The following is a 24,805-nucleotide window of genomic DNA, read 5'->3' on the forward strand; positions in this document are numbered from 1 at the left end:
GGGGTCGTCGTCTCGACGTCCCGCCCCCAGTGCGCGCTTTTGCCACGGCTCTTCGCGCACTGTGCATTCCCCCAAAAAAACGGCTTGCATTTCTTGAGATATTTTTTGATGAATCAATAGAATGAGCTTTTATGATCCCCCTAAAAAATAATCAAGTCATTTAGGGGTCTCCTTGAGCCTAGAGAAAATTGACATGAAAAAATCATATTTTAACGCGGCAGGGACCTGTAATATCGCTTCCTGTGCCCCAGTAGCCCCAAAATTTCACATTATCATGGTACATGTGCAAATTCATGACCTGATAATTTTCAGAATTTTCACCAGCTTTCCTGTAGCCCAAATAGGTCTTGCGTTTATTATTTTGCGTATATGTATAACTTTTTTGTTACACACACCAAAGGCACAAAATTTTGAGATCACAGGGAAATATGCTTCAAATTGATTCCCTGAAATTTCTAGCAATAGTGTGTCATTATAAAATGAGATATAAGGGGTGCGCAGCAGGCTTAGTAGGAAAATTACTGCTAACTGTATAGCTTTTTTGTTACACACCCAAACAGTCCCAAAATTTCAGAAATGTTTTCATTGTGGATATTCTCCGCGCCATAAATTTCTTGGCAATAGTGTGTCATGATAACATGAGATATAAGGGGTGCGCGGAGGGCTTAGTAGGAAAATGGCTGCTACATGTATAGATTTTTTTTTACACGCTGAAACAGTCTGAAATTTTCAGGAATGTTTCAATTTTGCATATTCTCCGCGCCATAAAGCTCTTAGCAATAGTGTGTCATTAAAACATGAGATAAGTTAGCAGTCATTTTCCAACTAAGCCCGCCGCACTACATCTCATGTTATCATGACACACTATTGCCAAGAAATTTATTGCGCGGAGAATATCCAAAATGAAAACATTTCTGAAATTTTGGGACTGTTTGAGTGTTTAACAAAAAAGCTATACAGTTAGCAGTAATTCCTACTAAGCCTGCCGCGCACCCCTTATATCTCTGGGAAAAATTCTGAAAATTATCAGGTCATGAATTTGCACATGTGCCATGATACTGTGAAATCTTTGGGGCTACTGGGGCACAGGAAGCGATATTACAGGTCCCTGCCGCGTTAAAATATGATTTTTTCATTTCAATTTTCTCTAGGCTCAAGGAGACCCCTAAATGACTTGATTATTTTTTAGGGGGATCATAAAAAGCCATTCTACTGATTCATCAAAAAATATCTCAAGAAATGCAAGCCGTTTTTTTGGCGGAAAATGCAGTGCGCGAAGAGCTGTGGCAGAAGCGCGCACTGGGGGCTGGACGTCGAGACAACGACCCCCACAGTGCGCGAAGAGTTTTCTGCAGTGCGCGAAGTAAGTCCGTATTAAAATAATATTCCTTGTTAGATAAATGTCTATCTGACAAGCTCAGAGACTTAGAGAAAGAAAACAAGAGTATGTACCTAAGAGCGGAAAAATAACCGGCTCTAATCCTGTTCCTGTTCATACCACCACTTCCATATCTCATAAAACCTTCCAAAACCCCTCATTATTATTTCATATTCAGATTCTACACCCCATTTTACCCCTAGTCACCCACTCATTTCACCTAGCATTTTCAAATGGATCAGAAGTTATTAGCATTCATAGTTTTGGCAGGTATTTTCTTCATACATATCCTTAGCCTTATTACATACATCATTCATTAGTATAATAGCTACATAGGACTGCAGATCTTACATAACTTCATTATACATTCTTCCCTTCATATGAATCAGCAGTACATTCCTTCATAGCTCTTGTAGTTATTACCAAATGCTCATCTTCATTATGTACATTCTTACTTCTGCTCATCATTATTTCATCCTTTACATAGTTACATTTCATTTACACTCCTTGGTCATTGCAGCTTCATCATTACTGCTCATCTTCAGATATTGTTAGTATGTGCTCATCATGTATTACCCCCCTGTAGTACTTCTCACATATATAAACACCCCTCTAGATGTTGTATCCCCATCATGCACTTTCACCCACTACACTATTTATGCACCTTCCCCCACATACACCTTGTAGCACCTTTTACACCTCACCTTAGATTACATTTCACCCCCACTGAAATATATCCCCCAGCATACATCTTATTACCTTTACCTCAGAGCCTTGACCCATCTCCTAGTGTCTCAAAAGGCTTCTGCCTTTTCCCCATCTCACTTCTCCTCTCTCACTCAGTAGGATTGATACACCTCAAGCTCATAAAGTGTTAAAGTCATCTAAGTCAAAGAGAATCATCAGCCACACCTTTTTCTTTTTCTTAGTGTAACCCTCTCTCCATCAGCATTAGTCAAGAGGGAAGCCTCACCAGCACCTGTAGCCTATTCTACATTGTTAATAGTGTAGTTGACTATTTCCCCTCATAGCTCTTTCCTGATCTTTTAGGAGTTCCACACCAGTGGTCATGAAAAGGATGTTTACCTCTTGATGACTGCGCAAACCAATCATTGAGAGAATGTATCCATCTCTTGTTTGACTGATTATCCGGAGGAGCATACAATCTCTTGATGAACTGTTCAACTGGTCATCAAGAGGATGTATCCTCCTCTGGATGATTGTTCTGACCAGTTGAACCAGTCAGAGGGGTACATACACATACTCTTGGCAGCCGGTCCAACCGGTCATCTCATCCAGAGGAAATGTATACCTCTGGATGACTGGTTGAACCGGTCATCAACACCTCTGGATGACCAGTTTCACCGGTTTTCCAGAGGGGTATACATATTCCAGTCTTCCAGAGGGTGCCTTGATGACCAGTTGAACTGGTAATCAAACGGGTGTGTGTGTTGTGGTGGCATCCTTGGAGAGGGTTGTATTTGTGCAGGTAGAGGTGGTGATGTGACAAGGTGACCAAAAAGAAAGGACTTGTGTCTTTTATTTTGATTCCAAGGCAGGTGAGATCCAGAATCTCATGTGAGATTCACCAAAATAGGTGAATCTCAGCTTGCTGGAGTGCCAGAGCCTGGATATCAGATTTTTATGAGATTTTTTGCCAGCCAAACGGGTCTTTGGGATCTGGATTGAATCTCAGACCTTGAAATTCTGGATCTCCCAAGGATCTCAACTTTTCCGGGGGCTTGCAAGATTCAGTTGAGATCCACACACCAGGGGAGATATGTTCCCACTCCCCAGGGAGTGCTTTACCGTAACTTTTTTCCATAACTGTGCTGGAGGCCTTTGGTAAAGAAATATTGAATACACGGCGGACGCAAAATTTTGAAAGATATCCAAATCAACCTCGGAAAATCTTCGAATTCCCCGCCAGCGGGCAGGGACGTCACAGACCCTGGTTGTACTGAAAATCAAAGGAGCTTCAAAGTGAGACCTGGGAGTCCTTCGAACACCATTTGGAGTTTCTCCGGAGGAAAATCCTCCTTCAAGTTTTCCCCAAAAGGCCCCTTGAGATAGATTTGAATATAATTCAAAGCAGATTTGAAGAACATGAGACTTTGGATGTTCTTTGAGTGCGGACTTGGAACAATACTCAAAAGAGGTTCTAATAATATTCAAACAGGGGCCCTTTGTTCAAAGAATATTTAAGTGGGGACCCATCAGACCCGGCTCAAATGCTGCGCGGCCTGGCCCGTTTGAAGTATAGACCGGCTCAAATGCTGCTCGACCCGGCGCGCATGTATTGCGTAACCATCCCAACCGACTCATATTGGGCTGCCCCCACGTACTGGAATCTCAATATTTCATGTATATATTCCTCAGGTTCAAACAAACAGTAATAAAATAAGATTTCATAGCTTGCTAATACGTGTATTTGATGTTTAGAATCAGAGAGAGTGTTTGTGAGGAGAGAACGGTAGAAAGAGAAGAGAGAGAATGGCTAACAGTGCCACTCAAAGGGGCACTCAGCAAAGGGGCACTCAGTATAGATAGTTTGGTATGTGAAAGAAGTGGAGAGATGGGGGGGAGCAAGGAAGAGAGACAATCGGGGAGGGCATCAGACTAGTCAATGTTAACCTGCTTGCTGCGCTGGGCATTGATGATTGCCACTTGCTGTTCAATCTCTTCTTCGGACGGGGGTTGTTGTTTCTTGGGCGGAATGTCGTGAACTGCCTTCTCACCATCCCATGTCTGTTTGTCAAGGTTGAATATGAGTTGGGAATAAGCAACACCGTATGCGGTTGACTTCTTCCTAAGTCTTGTAAGATCCTTGTCCATATCGTCCCAGAATGATATTTGTTTGTTGCTCTGTTTGATTTGATTGTAGTTGGCCATGAAGCGCATGTAACACAAACGGATCTTGGCGCCTTTGCTGATTTGCGAGTGGATTTGTTGGTCATCAAGCTTTTTGAAAAGTGGATGGAAGCTTGAGTATACATTTGCAATCAGTGCATAAAGGTTGGGGACCTTTGCCAGTGGTCCCTCCCCGGTCAAACCTGTCTTGAGTAGAATTGCGAGAGAGGCCTTCTCAAATTTGACAGTATCAGCAACAAGTTTGTCAAGTGCATTGCCTTGGTCGTAGTTGGGCGGCAAATGGACCGCGCGGAACTCTTCAGATCCGCTCCGTTTATCAATGGTGGACTGAGGAACCATTTTCCTGTCAGTTTTGGTGTCAAAAGCCCAAAAGCACTTGTATATAGATAGAAATCCTTACCCTGACCCTTTTAACGGGTGTGTCAGCTACACGCAACCGCGTAGCTGCCCGGCTGCCATAAGATTGAATATTTTCTTCAAGTAGGACCTCGCGTGCAGTTTCACGGACGAAATTCTTCATGGTATTGTTGAATGTCACGACCGGAGATGGGTCAGATATGGTGATTGGCGCAATCGGCGAGGGCTGACGGGCAGTGGAGCCATTGTGGAGAGGCAAGAGGAGAACGGCAATGTTTCGGGCTTCTGGGGTCATATGGAAAAGGAAAGAAGGAATCAGTCTATCTGAACGGGGCTCATGAGCGTAGCATTCACCTGAAACAGGGGCTGAGACCATCGAATCAGCTTGTTGCTGAGAGAGAAAGTGCCCTCAATTGCTTGCAGAGCATCCTGCATCACTTGAAGGTCTTCATGCGAGGGAACCTGAGACTCGGTTGTACTCGATTGAGATGATTGGCTGCTATTGCGGGGATCAGAGCGGGTTGGGCTTGGAGACCACAACTGATGGTTGCCTCCAGGCAAAGGCGACATCGGATAAGGGGAGGGCGAGGGAGCAATCCGTGAGAGAGAAGGAGTACGGACTGGCCCAATGTGGCTTGGACAAGGTGGATTGACTGGGTTTTTGAGTGATTGGTTGGGGTTGATGAACTCACTGGTCAATTGGCCAGCCGCTGGTGCAAGTGAGACTGGATCTCCAACTTGGCTGGATCCGGATAAGCTGTAGCCCAAGGTGTTGTTTCCAAGGTTGCAACCAAAGTTTGTACTCTCACCTGGAAGCCCGGCATGGTTATCTCCGATGGGGTGACCAATGCCATGATAGACAGCGGGGTTGTTTCCACAATTCGGACCAACGTTTGGATTGACACCTGCGAGGCGGGCGGGGTTGTTTTGGATGTTTTGACCTGCATGCGGGGAAGGAGGTGATGCCTGATTGGTCCCCAAGGGATCATAATTGCTCTCGAGTTGCTCCCATCCAACTTGTTCACCACTATGAGGCTGCGACATCTATTTGGGTTGTTGTGTGCAAGCAAGGTCTATCAGTGAAACAGGGGTAAATTACGGAGCTTTATAGGATGTTACTTGCCTTGAGTTATATCAAAGTTTCCAAACTCGGGCCAGCTGATGGTAATGTTTCAGCTGATTGGGAGGAGCTTGGGATGTTTTCAGCACGAATAAACATAAAGGTAGATTGTCAAGAATACATGATCCATTGGAGATAAAACTTACATGTTGATACAAGGCAGCACAATTGATCAGGGAGGGGGTGGTGATTTGACTGATTGAAGAGGCAGGAAACAGCGGATGGAGAGGGCAGACAATGAAGTTTCCGATCAAGTCGGATAAAAAAGGAAAGTGCTGGAATGTGCTGCAGACTGTGTGGCAAAGTGGGGGGGCCAACACATCCTGATTCCCCACCACTTGAACCGGGTTGAAAAGGGAGTCCTTGTTCCTGCCTTTTGAACAACAGCCAGATGGTAACATATTTTTGAGACCTTTTATGCCTTCTGGCCTGTACAAATCACAAGCAAAAACATTTGCAGCCACCTTGCCGGTAGTTTTATCTTTAGATTGGTTTCATTCAAGCTATCTTCCCCCTTCTCCCTTCTAAAAATCAAGCAGTCCCCCAAAATTTTATTCCTCAAATTAAACAAGGAAAAAAACACATTTCTGCTCATCTATAAGTTTTTTGGGTGTCCAAATTCTTATAACTCTTAAACCTTGACCTGGATGTTCTGAAGATCCAGATATTGTTGAATCACATAGTTCTGCATTTCCATGTTTCCATTCCTGCAAGCCCCCCAAGGACCGCCAGCGGGTGACCCAAACATTCATGCTGGTAAGAATATGTTTATTTGGTTTGGGTTCAATTATGAATGATGTGGTCTGCACATTGTGATCTGATTTTTCATGATTTTTGTTGGGTTTATTATAACTGCTTCAGGTTTTGAGCCCCTTTTGTATGCTGATGGCACATACAGATACAGATGCATTATGTGTAAATCCAAATGGGCAAAGGAGGACAATATTCCTTTGCATCTTCAAACCCGCACACATATAAACAAGTGGAATGAACTACAAGCTTTTCAAAACCAGGTAGCACAATCATCCCAATATTCACAAACACAGGCCTCCTCACTACCTCACAATTGGAACCATGATCCCTCAGAGCCCCAGGTGCAAATAAATCCTGATGATTCTCCCCACCAAACAGACTGGCCAACTGGTGGTCCTGGCATAACTCAAACAGTGGATGTGGATGTGAACAACCCTGAAGGATTTGGCTTTGGGTCAGATTATACTGGTGATGTTATGGGTGGCCCACAGGGTATGGCTCAGTGGCTTCACACCGCATTGGCTGCAGGATTGATGGATGAGGAAGTTTTATTCCCTGGTGATGCTGATCTGCCAAATCATCAATTTGTGGAAGCAGTCAATAATTCATCTTGGTTTTCTTTCAGATCCAAGCTGGAGGTTAGCTGTCTCTTTCATCTGAATAGTTTATTTGGGGTCAGAGGCTGATTTTTTGGATGATATGCCAATACTTAACCCCAGTATTTAGTTTCTGCTCTCATGCTGGGACATTGTTTGTCACGGACCATGTATCACCAGCTCCGTGTCATTCTCACTTTGTTGGGCATAGAACTTCCACATTGGGATAGCATAAAGAGAAAACGGGAATTTATTAGAAAAGGTTTAGATATTAAAATCCATAAGCATGTGTCTTTATTTGATAATACATTTTACTACCTCAGTCTGATAGATATGATTCAACATGTAAGTGGATGACTTCCCGTCGTCATTTAGAGAGCTCTAGATGCCCCTCTAAATCCTAAATTAAAACACCTATCAAAAAATCAACCAGTGCACATGAAATCAATAAATTGTAGGGTTGGGAAAACACTTCTCTTTTTGTCAAAAATCAAGAATTTGGGTGTGTAAATTGAGATCTGGGAGGTTCTCAGACTTGACGGGAAGTCGTCCAGTATTACTCTTAATCATTGATCATGACTCTCACCAGTGACCAAATTGAATGTGTGCTGAATTCCATATCCCACTTTCCAGGAATTGGGTAATCCAATAGTCCACCCACAGTTAAAATTCTACCCACTGTGGTGCTCCATTCCAAACTATAAGTAGTATTTTATTGCATTCCTTTACATATATTCATCATTACATTACCCATTTCCCCATAACCCTTCACAAATAACTCATTATCATTGCATATTCAGATTTTACGCCAAATTTCACCTATAGTCACTCATACATAGTACCCCCTTATCTTCTATGGTTCAATAGTTATAAAGGATATAAGACTTACAGAAACCTTACAGTCTTCATTAGTTACAATACTCATTCCATTAGTAACTTAGTTGAATCATTAAATCACATTCTTTTCACAGCTATTTTCTCACATGCTAAACCCTTTACATACATTGCTCATTATGTACTATGCCTATTGTACACATTACATCATTGGATCTGTGCTTATCCCTTTCAGTAGTGCTCATCATTACAAGTTGTTACTATGTTCACATCACCTTCCCCATTTGTACAAGCTTTTATTCCCATAGCCAGAACCTTTCCCCATTTGTATAACCTCCATTCCCATAGCCAGAACTCTTCATTGTCTGTGCTCATCCTTCCTTCATATAAGAACTGTCCTTCCCCTCCACACTTGTACCTAATGGAGAATATATAGAGAATTTTAGATACAGAAATTATAGTGCCCATTCTCATCAACCCATTGCCATTGAATCATTGCCAATTTCTTTCCCCCTTCAACCATTGCTCCAACCCTCTCACCCTCAGTAGACAGTAGTCAGCTCATAGTACTAGCTCCTAAGATCAAGTGGAAATCAGCCACACCTTTTCTTCTTTTTCTTAGTGTTACCCTCATCCCCTCAGCATTAGTCAGGAAGGCAGCCTCATCAGCACCCTTGCATAGCTTACATTAGTACTAGTGTTGCTATCCATTTCCCTTTCAAGCTCTATTCTCCCCTTTGAGTAGTTCCACACCACATGATACCGGTGGTAAGAACATCAGAGGTCTATACCAAAGTGCAAAATGGCGTGAACATCTTACCCAAAAGCACCGTGTCCAAATGGCTGCCATGGAAGGGAAACACTACTATATCTTTGAACCCATCACAGTGAAGGGATCACCAGATAGGTACATTGTGGTTCCAATATTCTTTTACCAGAAAGAGAACACATTATATGGCAGTTGTATTCAAGCAAAATTTACCAATCCAGATGAATCGGGTCAAATGGCTTTGTACACACGCTCAAATATTCAGTATAATGCCCAAGATTTAATGGAGATTCCTGTTAGACTCTTCAACAAGACATATGAAGAAATATACCATCAAGATGGAACCTTAATGATGGAAAAGTGTGACAATCAGATATGGGGTAGGCCTTCTCAATATAAAATTTAGTTCCACATATTTTAAAATCAACATAATTGACCATGATGGATTACTTATTCTTGACAGAATTTGGGGCCCCAGAATCTGAACCCATCCCTGTTCCCAATCCCTGGAGAGAACAGGCTGGCAAGAAGATCATCCGACATGTCCCTATCACTCTCTATTCCGATGATACGTCAGGCAACCAGTCAAAACGTTGGAATAAACATGTATCATACTACTTCACATTGGGAGGTCTACCACCTGAAATGACCAACATGGAATACAACTGTCATTTTATTGCAACATCCAATGTTGCATCTGCATTGGAGATTGGAGAGCCAATTGTGAATGAGATAAAGTAAGTTGAATTAGCATATTGACTATGTAGTATACTAGAATCTGACATTCTATTGTTTCAACAAAGTTTATTGGCAAATGATGGTGGCTTTGCCTTTGATTCGGGTATTAAAGAGGAAGTGATGTTTATGGTTATCCCTCTTGCATTCCTGGTTGATTCACCCATGGCAGCTGAAATAACAAGCACACCCAATCCAGGGAAAGCCAATAATCCGTGCCAGATGTGTCATCTCAGTGTCCAATCAAGAGACCAGAGGTGCACCTTAGAATTTCTCAGATCATTCTTTGGAATCCCAGATTTACCCCCTGCTCAAAAGTGGCATGAAACAAGGAGTCGATCTCATGAACTTTGGGACATATATGATACAAAACCCAAGAATCAATTTATTAATAAAACAGCAGAGTATGGATTGAAAGACCAAATAACCCATAGATTAATCGAGCTCCAGTCACAGAAGGTACATGAAAGAATAAGAATTTCTGAACTTGCAATAAATTTTCAACCAAGAATATTCAATTCATATTTGGAACTAGCAGCATTTGATGGCTGTAATGACACGCCAATGGAGATACTACACGTAATCCTCCTTGGGTGTGTCAAGTATGTCTTGGCTGACTTCATGAAAAATAGGGTACCCAAGAGGCACCTAAATGAAGTTGAGGCCCAATTACAATCCTTCAATACCAATGCCCTCAATTTTCCACCACTTCAAGTGTAAGGGTTGGGAGACCTTCACCGTTCGGAGGGACAAGGCACTAGGCCTGGGGACGTTTGTTGGGTGAAATATCCATCACATGTCACATGCTCAGCCGCGAGTTCAAATCAACTTCCAGAATATTCCCGAGTCAGCTTTCTCAGCAAACCAACTCGGAACCATCAAGATCAAACTCTTCAAGCAAGACTCAACACCGGCAGTGATCAAGGTAACGTCGACACTGTCTAGATATCGAAAACTATCACTCATCAGCATTTCTCACTCAATAGTGTACACCGGTCAAGTCCGTGAGGGAATCACATAACCGTCAGAGGATACTTGCTCAGGAGGAGGAGAGGTACTTGGTCAAACGCTATTTCTCTTATCACTCAGATTGTCAACTCAATGTTTTTCCTATTTTTAGTGTTTGTCTCTCAATATCGTCGCCTTCTCATTAGTCTGATCAATCACAAAAACAAAAACTTATTAGGTAAAACATTCAACAACTCACTACATTAAAATTGTTTTCTTCATTTATTAACTCTTGTTTTGTTGTTAAGTTTTACTACTACTGGTTTTAAAGTGTTCGCAATTATAAAAGATCTCTCTGAACTACATGGTAGCGAGAGTCTAATAATTTGCAGAACCGCCAGAGATAGAAAACAAGCACAGACTAAACGAGAACAATGTCGTCCGATTCCGATGAGTCGATTGCTCCAAGCAAAATACGCATAAAAAAACTCAACCGAAAGAACTTTGCGGCTTGGTGTTATCACTTGGAACAATACCTATACGGACGAGGCGATGATGAGTTGTTCGAAGAGAGTTTCTACCAGAAACCACACTCAAAGAAATACAAGAAGAAGAATTCAGCAGCGATCTCACTCCTGTTAAGCACGGTGTGTGACGAACTTCATCCTGAAATACGCACACACAAAACCTTCTTGGATGCCTGGAATGCCCTTGCTCGAGCTTGCGGAAAAGACTCTATTGCTCTATTGTAGTGATTTGCGAGAAACTCTTTGAACTTCTCTCCTTGGAATACGACCCATCATCGTCCCTACAAGCCCACATCTCTGCTTTCAAGAATTTAAATACTGAACTCCTCGTGCTCACGGCCTCAAACAAAGAGCTTATGGAAATCTCATCCGGACTCTCAGCAGCATTTTTTCTTCGCAGTATTAATCAAGACGAAAAGCTTTCTTCTCTCGTTCAAACACTGTATGATGTCAAACCATTCGACTTGCAAACTGTCACGGACCAGATTGGTATAGAACATATACGCCGTGGAGGTGAAAAGGATAGTGTTTTGACGGCAGGGTCTAAAGGAAAGGGACGGTCTTTGAATTCCGGATCATCACGAGGCGGACGTGGAGCTTCCCGTGGACGTGGAGGATTCCGAGGAGTGGCTCCGACCTTTCACACGCACTCAAATCAAACCCCTTCGCTAGAACAGAGATTGGCCAACATTGAGAGAACTCTTGGTTCAACTCAGCTGTCATCAAACCCCTCTGTACGCGTCATGGATGATCAGCAACAACATGCATCAACTTCTTGTTCGACCGAATATGATGCTGGTGACTCGTGGTTCCACATAGACATCGATCCCGAGACAATCATGACATCAGGTGTGGTTAAAGACACAGAACTTATCTTTGATACGGTCGCAACCGGATCAGCAGTGTGCAACTTAAGCATGCTGTCCGACGTCAAGCAAATTCCACACAAGAAGATTGCAACGTTCTCCTCACCGCTATTCGCTACCCATTCTGGAACGCTCAAGCTCGGAGATATGCGCTTATCCCCTGTCTTATTCGTACCCGGCGCAAGTGTCAATGTACTATCGTGTGCTCAAGCGGAGGATCATGGCCTTCGAGTGGTCCATAAGGAGGGCTTGTTTCTGTTGAAGCGAGGCAACTCAATAGTGAAATCCTTCAGACGTCGTGGTCGGCTCTATATTGGTCAAAGTGATGACATGTCGGTTAATGCGATTCAATCCCGCTCAAATTCGTCAAGTATCCGTCATGACTGGCGCGTGCTATTGGGACATCCCTCCGATCAATATCTGAAAATCACTCTTGACAAACTCGGCATTAAACCCACTTCCGATATTCTCAATGCGCAAAAACACTGTGATGTATGTCGTGCGGTAAAATTAAAGCGATCCCCTCACGTTAATCACATTCCATCTGCTTCTATGCCCTTTCAGAAGCTGCATTTCGACACGATGGAAATCAATACTCCTGCTAAATATGGTCACAAATACATACTCGGCGTTGTCGATGATTTCAGTCGATATGTACGGATCTTCATTGTCAAGTCTAAAACCGAAGTTGAAGGGAAACTCCTGGGATACTTTGAAGAGATTCACAACAAGCTTAACAGGTATCCGGCATACTTGCACAGTGATCACGGATCCGAGTTCAGTTCGAAGTCTTTCATTAATCAAGTTCAATCACTGGGAATGACTCTGGAGCGTGGGGCACCGTATTCCCCTCAGACTAATGGTGTAGCGGAACGATTCAATCAGTTGCTACTCGTTAAAATGCGCTGCCTCCTTGCTCAATTGAATGTACCTCTCTGTTATTGGCACAAGGCAGCATTGTACTCAACTGTCTTGATAAATAATGCTCCTCATAAGACACTGAACTGGTCATCTCCCTCTGAAATACTGATGGACTCGAATTCGACTCTTGAACCGCAAAGACAACTTACGGATCTGATTCCATTTGGCGCTATTACCTTTGTACATCGGAAGGCAGACTCCAAAATTCAACCTGCTGGAGTACGAATGACATGCCTTGGTTTTGAACCATTCTCAGATGCCATGCGTTTTCTCGATTGATCATCGGGTCGCATTGTTTTAAGTCGTGATTACACTCAAGCTGCGCCGGCGAAAGTCTCCGATTTATATTCATCCAAGAAGAAGTCAAGCAAATTACCTAGTGCGATTCTAGATTCATACAATACATCCGAGTGGGTCAATCTACCTAAATTGCCAGCTGAATCAAGTTCTCGATCGAGTGAAGAGGATGATTCACAGAACACAGTCAATGAACCTCGTTCTCAACGGAAATTGGTCGCGCTTCCTCAAAGAGCAATACCTACAACACCGGCTGCTGAATCAAGGAGTATCTCACATAATCCAGCTTCATCCGTGAACAACACACCTCAATTTCCAGGCTCGTTCCCTGCCAAGGCATCAACTTCGAAAGACAGTAATCTCAAATCAACTGCTCAGGCTACTTCCACGACAACAGGTCCACCTCCGTCCTCTCAAGTCGCTCATCCAGCAGAGAAAAATCCTACTCTCAAAGATCTATTCAGTGTGCCTCCTCGGAACCGCAGACCTAACTGGGATTATGTTGTTAAAAACCCGAACGATAAAGCACCTAAAGATATCAGCAGTAAAATCTCTACTGATAACATCATCCCCTCGGGTTCAAGGAGTAGGGTTGCTAACGATGAATCTGATGCTGATGATGAACAAGAAGATGATGAGCGAGTTCACTTTATTGCGTTAGTGGATCAAGTCTCAGTTGAAAAGGCGTTGACTGACAAGAAGGAGCAACCGGTATGGGAAGATGCTATGTGCAAGGAGTTTGGTTCATTATCTTTTCACAACACCGGGATTCTTACTCCTCCGCCAGCCAATGAAAAAATTATCGGCGGGATGTGGTTGCTGTCACGCAAGCGCAATGAGTACAACGAAGTGTACAAGCATAAAGCCCAGTGGGTAACTTTCGGCAACCATCAGGAATATCAAAAACACTACTGGGACACCTACACGTTGGTTGGACGAAATGAATCACTCAAAATTCTCCTCTCGTTGGCAATCAACAAACAAATGAGCGTATGTCAATTCGATGTTGAAACAGCGTTCTTATACGGTGAGATTGATGCTCCCGTGTATGTTTGTCAGGTTAAGGGATTTGAAGAACCGGGGAAGGAAAACTGGGTGTGGAAACTGCAAAAGTCTCTGTATGGAACCAAACAGGCGCCTCAATGCTGGAAGGCACATTTGGTAAAGACCCTTCAATCAATTGGCATGTTTCCATTAAATGCTGATGATGCTGTGTTTACAAACAAAAATAAGACTTTGTTTTTACACATGCATGTCGATGATGGTTTGCTAGTGGGTGAATCGGATTTGTTGGTGAAGACGTTTTTGGACAATTTACAGAAGACGTACAAGTTGAAGATCGAACATCGGCCTACTCAGCACCTCGGATATACTCTCAAGTGGCTAGACAACGGTGAACTAATATTGCATCATTCGAATATGATTTCTCAGATCCTTGAAGATTTTGGAATGAAAAACTCAAAAAGTGTTAAAACACCGGCTCCAACAAACATTCATGAACTACTTGACAAAGAAGATGAACCGTTTGATGTCACAATTATGCAACGAGTAGTTGGAAGCTTGAATCATATTGCCCTTCATACACGGCCAGATATTCAATTCACGGTAAATCAACTTGCTCGGTACACGTCTAAGCCAACTCGAACACACTGGTATCTGGTAAAGCATTTACTACGTTATCTTCAGGGTACTCAAAGTCTTGGGCTGCACATTTGGAGAACCAAACCATCGTCGGAACATATGTCTCACCTGGTAGGATGGGCGGATGCTGATTACGCCAATATCATTCCGTCTTGCAAATCGATCTCGGGATACTTCATCAAGTTTCTTGGAAATCCGGTATGCTGGCTCACCAAGAAGCAACCAGTAGTTGCCCAATCGACTACAGAAGCGGAATACATATTGATTAATGTCTGCGCTAAGCAAGTGCGCTGGTTGTCAAACTTGGTTCTAGAAATGGGCATCAAGATTGTAGCTCCGATGATTTTTAATGACAATTCCGGCGCCAACTGTATCAGTCAAGAGGTTCAACTCAATCCTAACTCAAAACACATCGATGTTTGATATCAATACGTCCAAGATCAAGTTCAGAAGAAACGCTTAGTAGTCAAACAAGTTTCAACAAATGAAATGACTGCCGATATTCTGACCAAAGCACTGGGACCCAAGAAGATTGAGGTGGCAATTCAGCAACTTCACATGATACATGCGAATGATATTTAGGGGGAGTGTTGGGTGAAATATCCATCACATGTCACATGCTCAGCCGCGAGTTCAAATCAACTTCCAGAATATTCCCGAGTCAGCTTTCTCAGCAAACCAACTCGGAACCATCAAGATCAAACTCTTCAAGCAAGACTCAACACCGGCAGTGATCAAGGTAACGTCGACACTGTCTAGATATCGAAAACTATCACTCATCAGCATTTCTCACTCAATAGTGTACACCGGTCAAGTCCGTGAGGGAATCACATAACCGTCAGAGGATACTTGCTCAGGAGGAGGAGAGGTACTTGGTCAAACGCTATTTCTCTTATCACTCAGATTGTCAACTCAATGTTTTTCCTATTTTTAGTGTTTGTCTCTCAATATCGTCGCCTTCTCATTAGTCTGATCAATCACAAAAACAAAAACTTATTAGGTAAAACATTCAACAACTCACTACATTAAAATTGTTTTCTTCATTTATTAACTCTTGTTTTGTTGTTAAGTTTTACTACTACTGGTTTTAAAGTGTTCGCAATTATAAAAGATCTCTCTGAACTACAACGTTCTAGTTTCAACGTCCTCGGGGGTCTGTATTGCAAGCTAGCTCGGCAGAGAGGTCAAGGGGTCCGGAGGTCTCTCTGTATTAGTCTATGTACACAGGTCTTGAGGATGGGAAGGAAGGGGCCATAGAGAGGAAAGAAGAACTCACCTAGCTCGGCAGAGAGGTCAAGGGGTCCGGAGGTCTCTACCGGGCTAGGAAGGAGGGGGAAAGCCTGAGACTAAAACCCTGGCTGTGTGGGTCATGTGATAGGTGTCGTGACACCTAGTGAACTCTGCAAGGGGTGCGGGGCTTCACATCAAGCAACATACATGATGGCCCACTATGCATCATTCATTGGTAAAGATTTCAGAATAATATTGCAAGTCGCCCCATTTGTCTTATTTCCTTATATGACAGAAGAAATGAAGGATCTGAGGTTTTCAATGTGCTATATAGCAAGTATGGCATTTCAGACCACTATCCCTGACATGGAGGAATATTTAAAAGATATGGAAGCTGTAATCCGGGCATTTATGTATCACATCTCTAAGATGTCTGGCAGGTGGTCAAATAAACCCAAGATACATATGCTTCTACAACTCCCTCAATCAATCAGAAGATTGGGGCCTCCAATCCTGTTTGCCACTGAAACATTTGAGAGTTTCAATGGAATTGTCCGCACTGCATCAATCCATTCAAATAGACAAGCACCAAGTCATGATTTGGCAATCTGCTTCAGCAATTACCACACAGAGAGGCTTTTATTCTCTGGTGCTTATCTTTACAATTTAGAAACAGGAGAATACATTCAACCACACTCGGATGTTACCAATATATTCCAGAAAAATGTTTTGATTCAACGTCTTTTTGGTTACAACTCCACATTAGTCAACCCAATGACTTCATACCCCTGCTTACACAATACAAAAGTGGACCCTTCAGAAGTTGAACCTGTACCAAAAGCCCTCAGATCAGTCAATCCAAGGAGTAGCATCAGGCAAGTAGCTGCAATCAAACTGAATTCAAAGGAAAACATTAACAAGGGGATGTTTTATTTGGTGAGCTATAAGCTGGTAGAAGAAAAATTTCATATACACCCACTAACATCCAAAAATGTTCCCATATTGTGTGCGGTTCTGATAGGAGAAAGCAATTCAAAACCGTAGTGTAATACTAATAGCATGTGTTCAATCGATCTGGGAGGTCACCCCTGGAAATCATTTTTATGTCCGACATGTGGAATGTTCCAAAGGACACATAAGCACTCATACAAGGATGCCTACACTGACCAAAAGGGCCACATTGTGTATTGTACCTGTACACGTAATTCTGAGCAGTGTCTCAAACTTCCTTGTCAGGTAAGATGAAAATTGATTGCAAACATTTATCAACAGATGATCCAGTGTTGCCTCAATGTACAACATAACTGCTTTGAGGGGGGATGTAAAGCAATTGAAGGTGCAGTCCCAGTAAACAAGCGACATGAGGGCACATCTGTCTGTCATCACATCCAACACACACAGTATAACAGTTATCTGTTAAATACATTTGCGCATCATGAGGCTGAAATCCACCGCCATTACTCCAACTTGCAACCTAAGCAAATTCCAGAATGGCAAATGATGCAAGCATTGCATGAGGGCCTCCATAAGTGGCGCTCAGAAAATGATGATGATGGCATCAGTGATTAAATCAGATTCAGTTTAGCCATGATATTTTTAACAAAACATACATTTATGATGGTAGAAATACACTAGAAGTGTTACCCAGGTGATCAAAGCTAGTACAGTGGGTTTCAATTTTTTTTGGCTTTGGCATGTTTATTTGGTTATAGCATAGCATGGTGGTGTGTGTTTTGGTTATAGTGTGTTTTCCTTATACATGAAGTAAGACTGCATGATTGATTCAATAGCTACCTGATAAGATTCAGACTCTGACATCTTAAGCAGTGTTTTCCTTATACATGAAGTAAGACTGCATGAATGAATTAATAGCTGCCAGATAAGATTCAGAATCTGGAATACTCAAGCACAGTCAATGCTATTTGGATGCAGAAGCTCACAGTGAAATGATATAACAAAAATTTCACTTAAACATCAGAACAAGTATGGACTTCTGAACCTGATAGGTGATAAGTTATAAGAAAAGTGTCAAAAATGGCAAGCCAACAAAACAAACTTTGCAGGTCAATAAATTCCCTAATGGAGTGTAAAAATAATAAAGCAAACATCATGAATGCGGGAAAATAAGATGAGCTTTTAGTCAAAGGGAAATCAAAGGGGGGGGGGGGCAATGAAAACTGAAAGCAGGATTCCAATTCATTGATTGCAATGTTGAGTGCATTTGGATCATTCGGAGGCTTGATTGAGTCGCTTCGTGGCCTCATGTACCCCCTCCGTGAGCAACACCGCGGGGCCGTAGGGAATACCAAGCTTGCAAAGCCTCCTGATTGAGGTTTTCTTGAATATCGACCAGTGGTATAACAAGTGCTTATCGATGGCGTCACGTGTCACAGTGTCACTGGGCAAAATGTGGCACAATGCAAGGTAGTCGTCCATTTCAAGGTCGGCTGTCTGGGTGCAAGGTGCGCTGTGTGTCTTCATCCGCTTGGTTGGAGGCAGGTCTTGTGTTGAAATCAACAACGGCTGCAACTCTGAGTTGAAGCCTGACAACTCCCCGGAAAACAGTCGGCTGAGCAACACTGGGTCGAAGTAAGAGTCGTGTTTCTTTTGTACCCGGAGGGGGCGAGGTGACCACTTGTCCTTGTCGCACTTGTTGTTGTCGTTCGGGGCAGGTTGCGACCCGTTGTTGGGGGAAGGGTGCGACTCTTTGTTGGGTGGAGCACGCGAATCGTTTTTGGGGGCAGTGAGCAACTCTCCGTTGGGGGGAGGGGTTGACTTGTTGTAGGTCTCCTGGCCAGCCTGTGGTGGAAAACAATGATCAATCAATCAGCTCTAAGCAAAGGGTTCAATAAAATAAACAAAACCAATAAACTGACATTATTATGGTGATGCTTTTCGTACTCCGGATGCGCAGTGTAATTACGATCTTTGGCTGATTCTTGGTCCATATCTTACGAGTTGGCTGGAAGGTTGCGACTGGAATGGCGGGATTGAGATGTTGGCAGAGATCTGAAGCGTCCTTGGGGGATGTCGATGGTCATGTCCGCCATGTCGGCGGCGCTCAGCTTTGAACATTTCTTGAAACGCTTTTGAATATTATTTGTTGGGCAACCTTCAGGACAACTCTCGAGAAAACTCCCAAAAATATTCGAAATCCCTTCGGAGGGCGGGTTGCGCTCCCAAAGGTTTTTCGAAGTGTATTTGGCTGCAAAGTTTGAAGAATGGATCCGGCCATATCCGCTTTCTGAACCGATCTCCTGCGGATAAAAACCTTAAAATTCCAACATTTGAAAGATATTAGAAGTTTTTCAAAACAACTCGGAAAAAGTTTGAAGAATTCTCAAAAGTTAACCAATGGGCGCGACTTCGGAGGTTCTCCAAAAGAAAACTGTCACTTTGAAGGTTTTTCGGATAAAAACTCAAAAAGTGCGTCCGCCGTGTAGGTATGAACAAGAATGGAAGTCAGCTTGAAACCAGTTGGAAATCATCCTGAAATAAACCATAACTTGCCAAGGAATAATCCATAACTCATCTGGAATTCATCCAGAACTCATCCAAAATATAGGCCTTTCTTGGCTCCATGACCAGTGTGTCCTTTTCATGGGGATGTGAGATGCGCAGTATGTCATATTGTCCCCCTCATGTACTTGCGTACATCAGGGGGACAATTGGTGTCTCAACACAAAGTTTTCACTTTTCATGTGGCTGTGAAAAGCCCATCCTGTGATATTTCCACCTCAATGTACGCGCGTACATTAGGGTGACTATTAGCAAAGTGCAAAAAAGTTCACTTGCATGTGCACATGTGGATTTTGAAAAGCAAAAAAAAAAAAAATCACACAATCATTTTTGTGAAGAGGTCAGGATATGTGGCCAAACTGGGGTGGCACTGCAATCCAACCTTGACTTACCTCAGACTTTCACCCCAATACAATAGTTTATCACCATTTTTTTAGCCAAATTCAAATTAATTACAGCATTTCCAAGAAAATGGGTTTCACTAATTTTACTGCATTGGACTTTGGCTACCCAGTTTGTGATGCGTGGTTGTCCTCCATGCTGGCCTGCAGTCCTGACCTGAGCTGAATACGCCCTCCTCACGCTACCCTGACCAACAACCAAGTTGCGTTCCCTCTTGACATTCTCTGGAACAGTAGTTGCCTTCAGATGATGGCATCTTGGAAGCGAGTGACTGTTACAGCCAATTTCCAAGTCAAAGTGGTTCAACTTGAGCCTATTGGTGATTACCCAACCTCCCAGGTTGATGTTGAGTGAGCTGGAAAGGGGTCTTCCAAGGTGCCTCATGTGAGTCGAGAGGCTGGCACGTCCGCAAGCAGGCACAGTAGCTTCATAGGATTCAAATCAGCTCTCATGCATTGCCATTAATTCAGAATTCACCAGAACTTACCAGAGGTACCACCCAGTGCCCAATTACCATCATTTGGCCTGGCAGTGATGGCAGTTGGGATGTAAAAAGGATCATTAACATTACTACAAGAAGTTGCAAGGGAACTCAGACCTTCATTGGGTTGAGTGGCAACTGGCGATGTAATTATGTTTGGTTCAAGATTTTCTCTATTTCTCAATGGTCTCTTGGTTGCAGTGGTTCTCTCAGTTGTGTTGGTTTATTTTGCAGAGACTTCTTCATGGTGGACTGTCCAACAAGTAGCAGTAGGGTACTGGCATTGAGGACATTCTTATTAGCGCTTAGAGCTGTACAATTGATTGGATTGTTGGGAAGAGCTTTGACTAGCTCCTTACAAATTAGCTTGGGGGAGAACAACTTCCATAGTTGTTGTTGAAGAGTTTGATACAAATTAGGAACACTTATGTCCAATTGCTGCATGTAGCTCATGATGCCAGTTTTCTTTGGCTTGTCATCCTGGTGGAAAATGATTCCACACTTCAACATAAGGATTGAATTTTCAGTGGGTGTGGCTGAAGTCAAAAGATTTCGGGAAAAAGGAGTTGGGGCTGGAATTTTGGTGCATTTTGCTTTGCTGATATTGTGGAAGTGGGATATTGAGCTAGCACACGGTATTTTCTTGGTCAAAAGGTGTCAGCTTGTAGGTAACCAACCGTGTCTGAGAGGGTTGTTACTAGCAAGATGATAGTTTAAAAAGCCAAGGATGGGCCAATGGGTTCGTGGTAAGACCTGTAGAAGGTTTCAATCTATCAGTAATCTTGACTGAGAGGCTTGCTCAATTAAGGCGCATCCAGATCAACACAGGGTGTTAATAGGCATCCAAGGAATAACTCAACTTGGGTTCGTGGTTTTACCTACAGAAAGGTAAGGGTAATCAAGAGTTGATGTTAAGATGGTGATGATGAAGGCACTGTTTAACTATGTATGTGCTAAACCTTGCTATAATAATATTCTGAAGGATAAACAGTCCTGGGGGGCGTGTTTATATAGAGGGGAAAAGAGCAGGAGGGAACATGAGGCGCTTGGAGGCGCTTCAGGGCCAGGGGGGAACTGGAAGTGCTCAAAGGAAGCAGATCCTCATGAGGATCAACATTGGAAATGATCAGGTCAGTGTAATGATCAGTACTGATCCTAGATCAGTAGCTGTGTAAACTAGTTGATCATAACCAATCAGTGATTCCATTCAGTGCTCTTTGAATTGGATTACATCATGTATTGTTTATGTATCTATATCATAATCAATATGTTATGTAAATAGGGACTGAGGTGTAACAGGGGATAAATGAGTGATACCTGTCTTGGGGGTATTTCACATGTGCAGTAATATTACAAGGTATTGTAATCTTACTGTTTGCACATAACTTAATTCTTATAACAACAGTACATTATGGCAACTGTATTTAACTATGGTTATCTGTAATGTAATGTATAACAAGAGTACATTCTTAAGCTTGTATCTAATGATATACATATGTAATAAAAGGTGTAAAAGGACTGTACTATATGTAATGTGAACAATTGCAGGTACTTGGTATGTGTAAGGTACTGTTACATGTACTCTGTGGCTGCCAAGGGGGGACCTAGCTTAACTTGAGGACCTTGGTTTGAGATGATGGCAGGGCAGGAAGGGATTATGTTGTAGCAATTTACTAGTGGGCTACCCATATTTTTGGGCTTAATACAGCCATGTTAGAAAAGCTTGTGGGCTTGTGTGGCTGAAAATGATTTCTGCATTTCAGCCACAGGCCTGTACAGCTTCACTGTTCAGGCAGTTGAAACCCCTTTGGGCGGCTGGGTCAGCTTGAGGAGGGTGCAGGGCTGGCCATGCCACATGGGGGCAGGGGGGGATGTGCGGCGAAGGGCCAGATTGCCATAAAATCACTCCAGGATTCCAATGGTGCAACTCTTGAGGCCCCAAAGTTAAAAACAAAGAAACTGGATTTTTTCTTCCAATGGCATTCCTGACATACAGGAGCCATACAGGCTTTGAGGCTGAAATCAGCAGCCCAAAATTTGGGCCTACCCGACTGCAAGCTTTTCTAACATGGCTGTACCAACATAGACAAGGCATTTGAGGCACCAGCTGCCAAACTGCAGCTTGGTGACAAAATTGTGGCAGTTCATGCACGTGACCATGATGAGTTCTTGACCGGCAGTGGACAAGTCAGCAAGAACTTCAGCAATCTTAAGGCTCTCAACCGCTGAAGTGATCCTGGGTCAACTTGTGGTTTTGCAAATATGCTTGTGAAACTTGCCGGGGCACAAGTTGGACTTGGCCCTTAAGGTGCACGTACATGGAAAAGGCAAGGCCAAGTTGGATACTCATAAACACAGGAGGAAGTGCTGTTTCTACAAAAGTGGCCATGTAAAACAGAGGGGTACGGCATCACTGGCATCTTAGCAAGTTAGCAGCCGTCATCTTTGTCATTGCAGTGGTTACAATGCTCTCTCCCTAGGGCCTCACTGCCATCTCAGAAAACGCTGTCCAGGTCCCTTTGGAGGAAGCACTAGCCGCTGGCGAGGTAGCATCTGGCCCTTTGAAGCCCAAGGCTCATCCTCAAGTGGCATCTGCAAATGCCCCTTTGCAGGAAATTACTGGCTCCAGCACTGACACAAAAACCTATGACCAAGACAGCATGTTGATCTCTTTCTCAATTCAGCTGACCTTCTGGTGGGTCAACAGTGTAGAGCTATGAATCCTAAAGATGAGATAATGGTAGAAAACTTCCCCAAGGGAAAATACATTTCAGCTACTAAGAGGACTATAAATAGCTGACTGTAAGTACATAGTTTGGTTGATGAGAAATAAAGACATAGTATAATATGTAAATAGAATATGTGGGAAAATATGGATATAAAATACTGAGAAAATACAGATATAAAAATAAGACCATAGTTTGACATAACACTCCCCCCCTCATCAACCACAAAAAAACAGAGAAAAGAAAACAATGAAAAAGAAACAGAAAATTTGAGGAACAAGCTGAATGGCTAAGAAGGAAGATAAAAAATAGAAAACATAAAAATTGAGAACATAAAACAAAGAAAGATAAACATAAAGAATGAAATACAATAACATGATGAGCACAGAGAAAGACCCCACTCAAATACGCCGCCAAGTCGAGTACTGCATGATATAAAATGAGTTTGCTTAGCTACTGTGGAACCAATCAATCGCCTGTTTCAGGTGGGGGTTGCGGATGGAGACGAACAGATGCGGGGGGTGCATGTTCATTGTAGCCAGCGCATACTTCCCCCCCATTACTTGCCAAGGTTTGAGATTGCATACACAACCCAACAGACGCCAAAAACTCCGAAATTTTCCTCCATCCTAGAGCTTTGGTGAAAATATTGGCCAATTGATTGTTGGTCGAGATCCATTCAAGGAGGACTTTTTTGGTATATAGGAGTTCATTGATGACGTGAAATTCCCTGTCGACGTGGCGATTTTCTTTTCTTGTTTGGCAGTCGGAGCTAATTTGGACGGCGGCCTTGCTGTCGCATAGTAGGAGCGGGGGCGGAAGGTCGAAAAAATGAGATAAAATGGAGGCCAGAACACAGGCGTCCTTGGAAGCGAAGGACAAAGCCATGTACTCCGCCTGGCAGGTTGAGCGGGAAACACAGGTCTGACGTTTGGACGACCAAGACACTGGAGCTCCCCAGACTGTGGAGATGAAACCATGAACTGATCTGGATGCCTCGCCTCCCCAATTTGCGTCGACAAATGTGGATACACCAGCGACAATGGGTAACGCCAGAGCCTTGCTGTATCATATTTATGAGATTAAATGGTCGAGAGCTGACCAGTGGGAAGCATCTGGGGCCATGAAAAAACGGGCGAGAAAATTCACGGCGAAGGGGATATCTGGTCTTGATCCCATGGACAGATAGAGAAGACATCCTACCCGGGAAAGATAGTCAATGTCCATGGAACCATTTGAGGGATTGGACTCAAGGTCAGTTGAGGCAATCGGAGTCCGCGTGCAGATCGTTGAAGGCTGAAAAGCAATGTTTTTCTTGACTAGCATTGGTTGATCAATTTTGAAACAGCCATCCACTTCACAAACACGCAGGCCAACGATGCTAGATAAGGATGTGTCCCATTTGAGATCAAGGACAGACAAAAGCTTTGACTTGAGGGATTCTAGAAGAATTTTGGAGCTCGCAGTGAAAATACCATCATCAACATGCACCCAAAGATAGGCCATTTCGTTACCGGAACAATATACATAAGTGGATTGATCTTCAAGAGATAGATTGAAACTGATATTCTTCAAATTCAGCCACCAACAGCGAGCAGCCTGTCGCGTGCCGTAGAGAGCCTTTCGAAGCTTGAGAACACAGCCTGGACTTGTCGAAACACCTGGAGGAGGACGCATAAACACATCATGATCAATATCACTGTGTAGGAACGCGCTTTTCACATCAAAAGAAGCTACCGGCTGTCAGGATTCAGGGTTAACCCCGAATCAAAGGAAGCGCAAGGCTATTAAACCTAACCCTACCAGGGAGCAAGGTAAGCCGGCGCGACTCCCA

At 43.1% G+C, this 24,805-nt stretch overlaps 2 protein-coding genes across 2 annotated transcripts; both read right to left on the reverse strand.

Moving 5' to 3' along the window:
• Window positions 1-17,817: 17,817 nt before the first annotated feature.
• PtA15_1A573 (uncharacterized protein) lies at window positions 17,818-18,918 on the reverse strand (the record flags this gene model as incomplete). Its single annotated transcript, XM_053165614.1, has 3 exons — window positions 17,818-17,842; window positions 18,494-18,642; window positions 18,799-18,918. The coding sequence occupies 3 exons, from the start codon at window positions 18,916-18,918 to the stop codon at window positions 17,818-17,820; spliced, it is 294 nt and encodes a 97-aa protein (XP_053016788.1).
• Window positions 18,919-20,468: 1,550 nt separating this feature from the next.
• On the reverse strand, window positions 20,469-20,698 carry PtA15_1A574 (uncharacterized protein; the record flags this gene model as incomplete). The annotated part of the gene is made up of 2 exons (XM_053165615.1): window positions 20,469-20,497; window positions 20,563-20,698. The coding sequence occupies 2 exons, from the start codon at window positions 20,696-20,698 to the stop codon at window positions 20,469-20,471; spliced, it is 165 nt and encodes a 54-aa protein (XP_053016789.1).
• Between the last annotated feature and the right edge of the window lie 4,107 nt (window positions 20,699-24,805).

This window comes from Puccinia triticina, chromosome 1A, assembly GCF_026914185.1.
Source record: "Puccinia triticina chromosome 1A, complete sequence".
Taxonomy (NCBI): Eukaryota; Fungi; Basidiomycota; class Pucciniomycetes; order Pucciniales; family Pucciniaceae; genus Puccinia; species Puccinia triticina.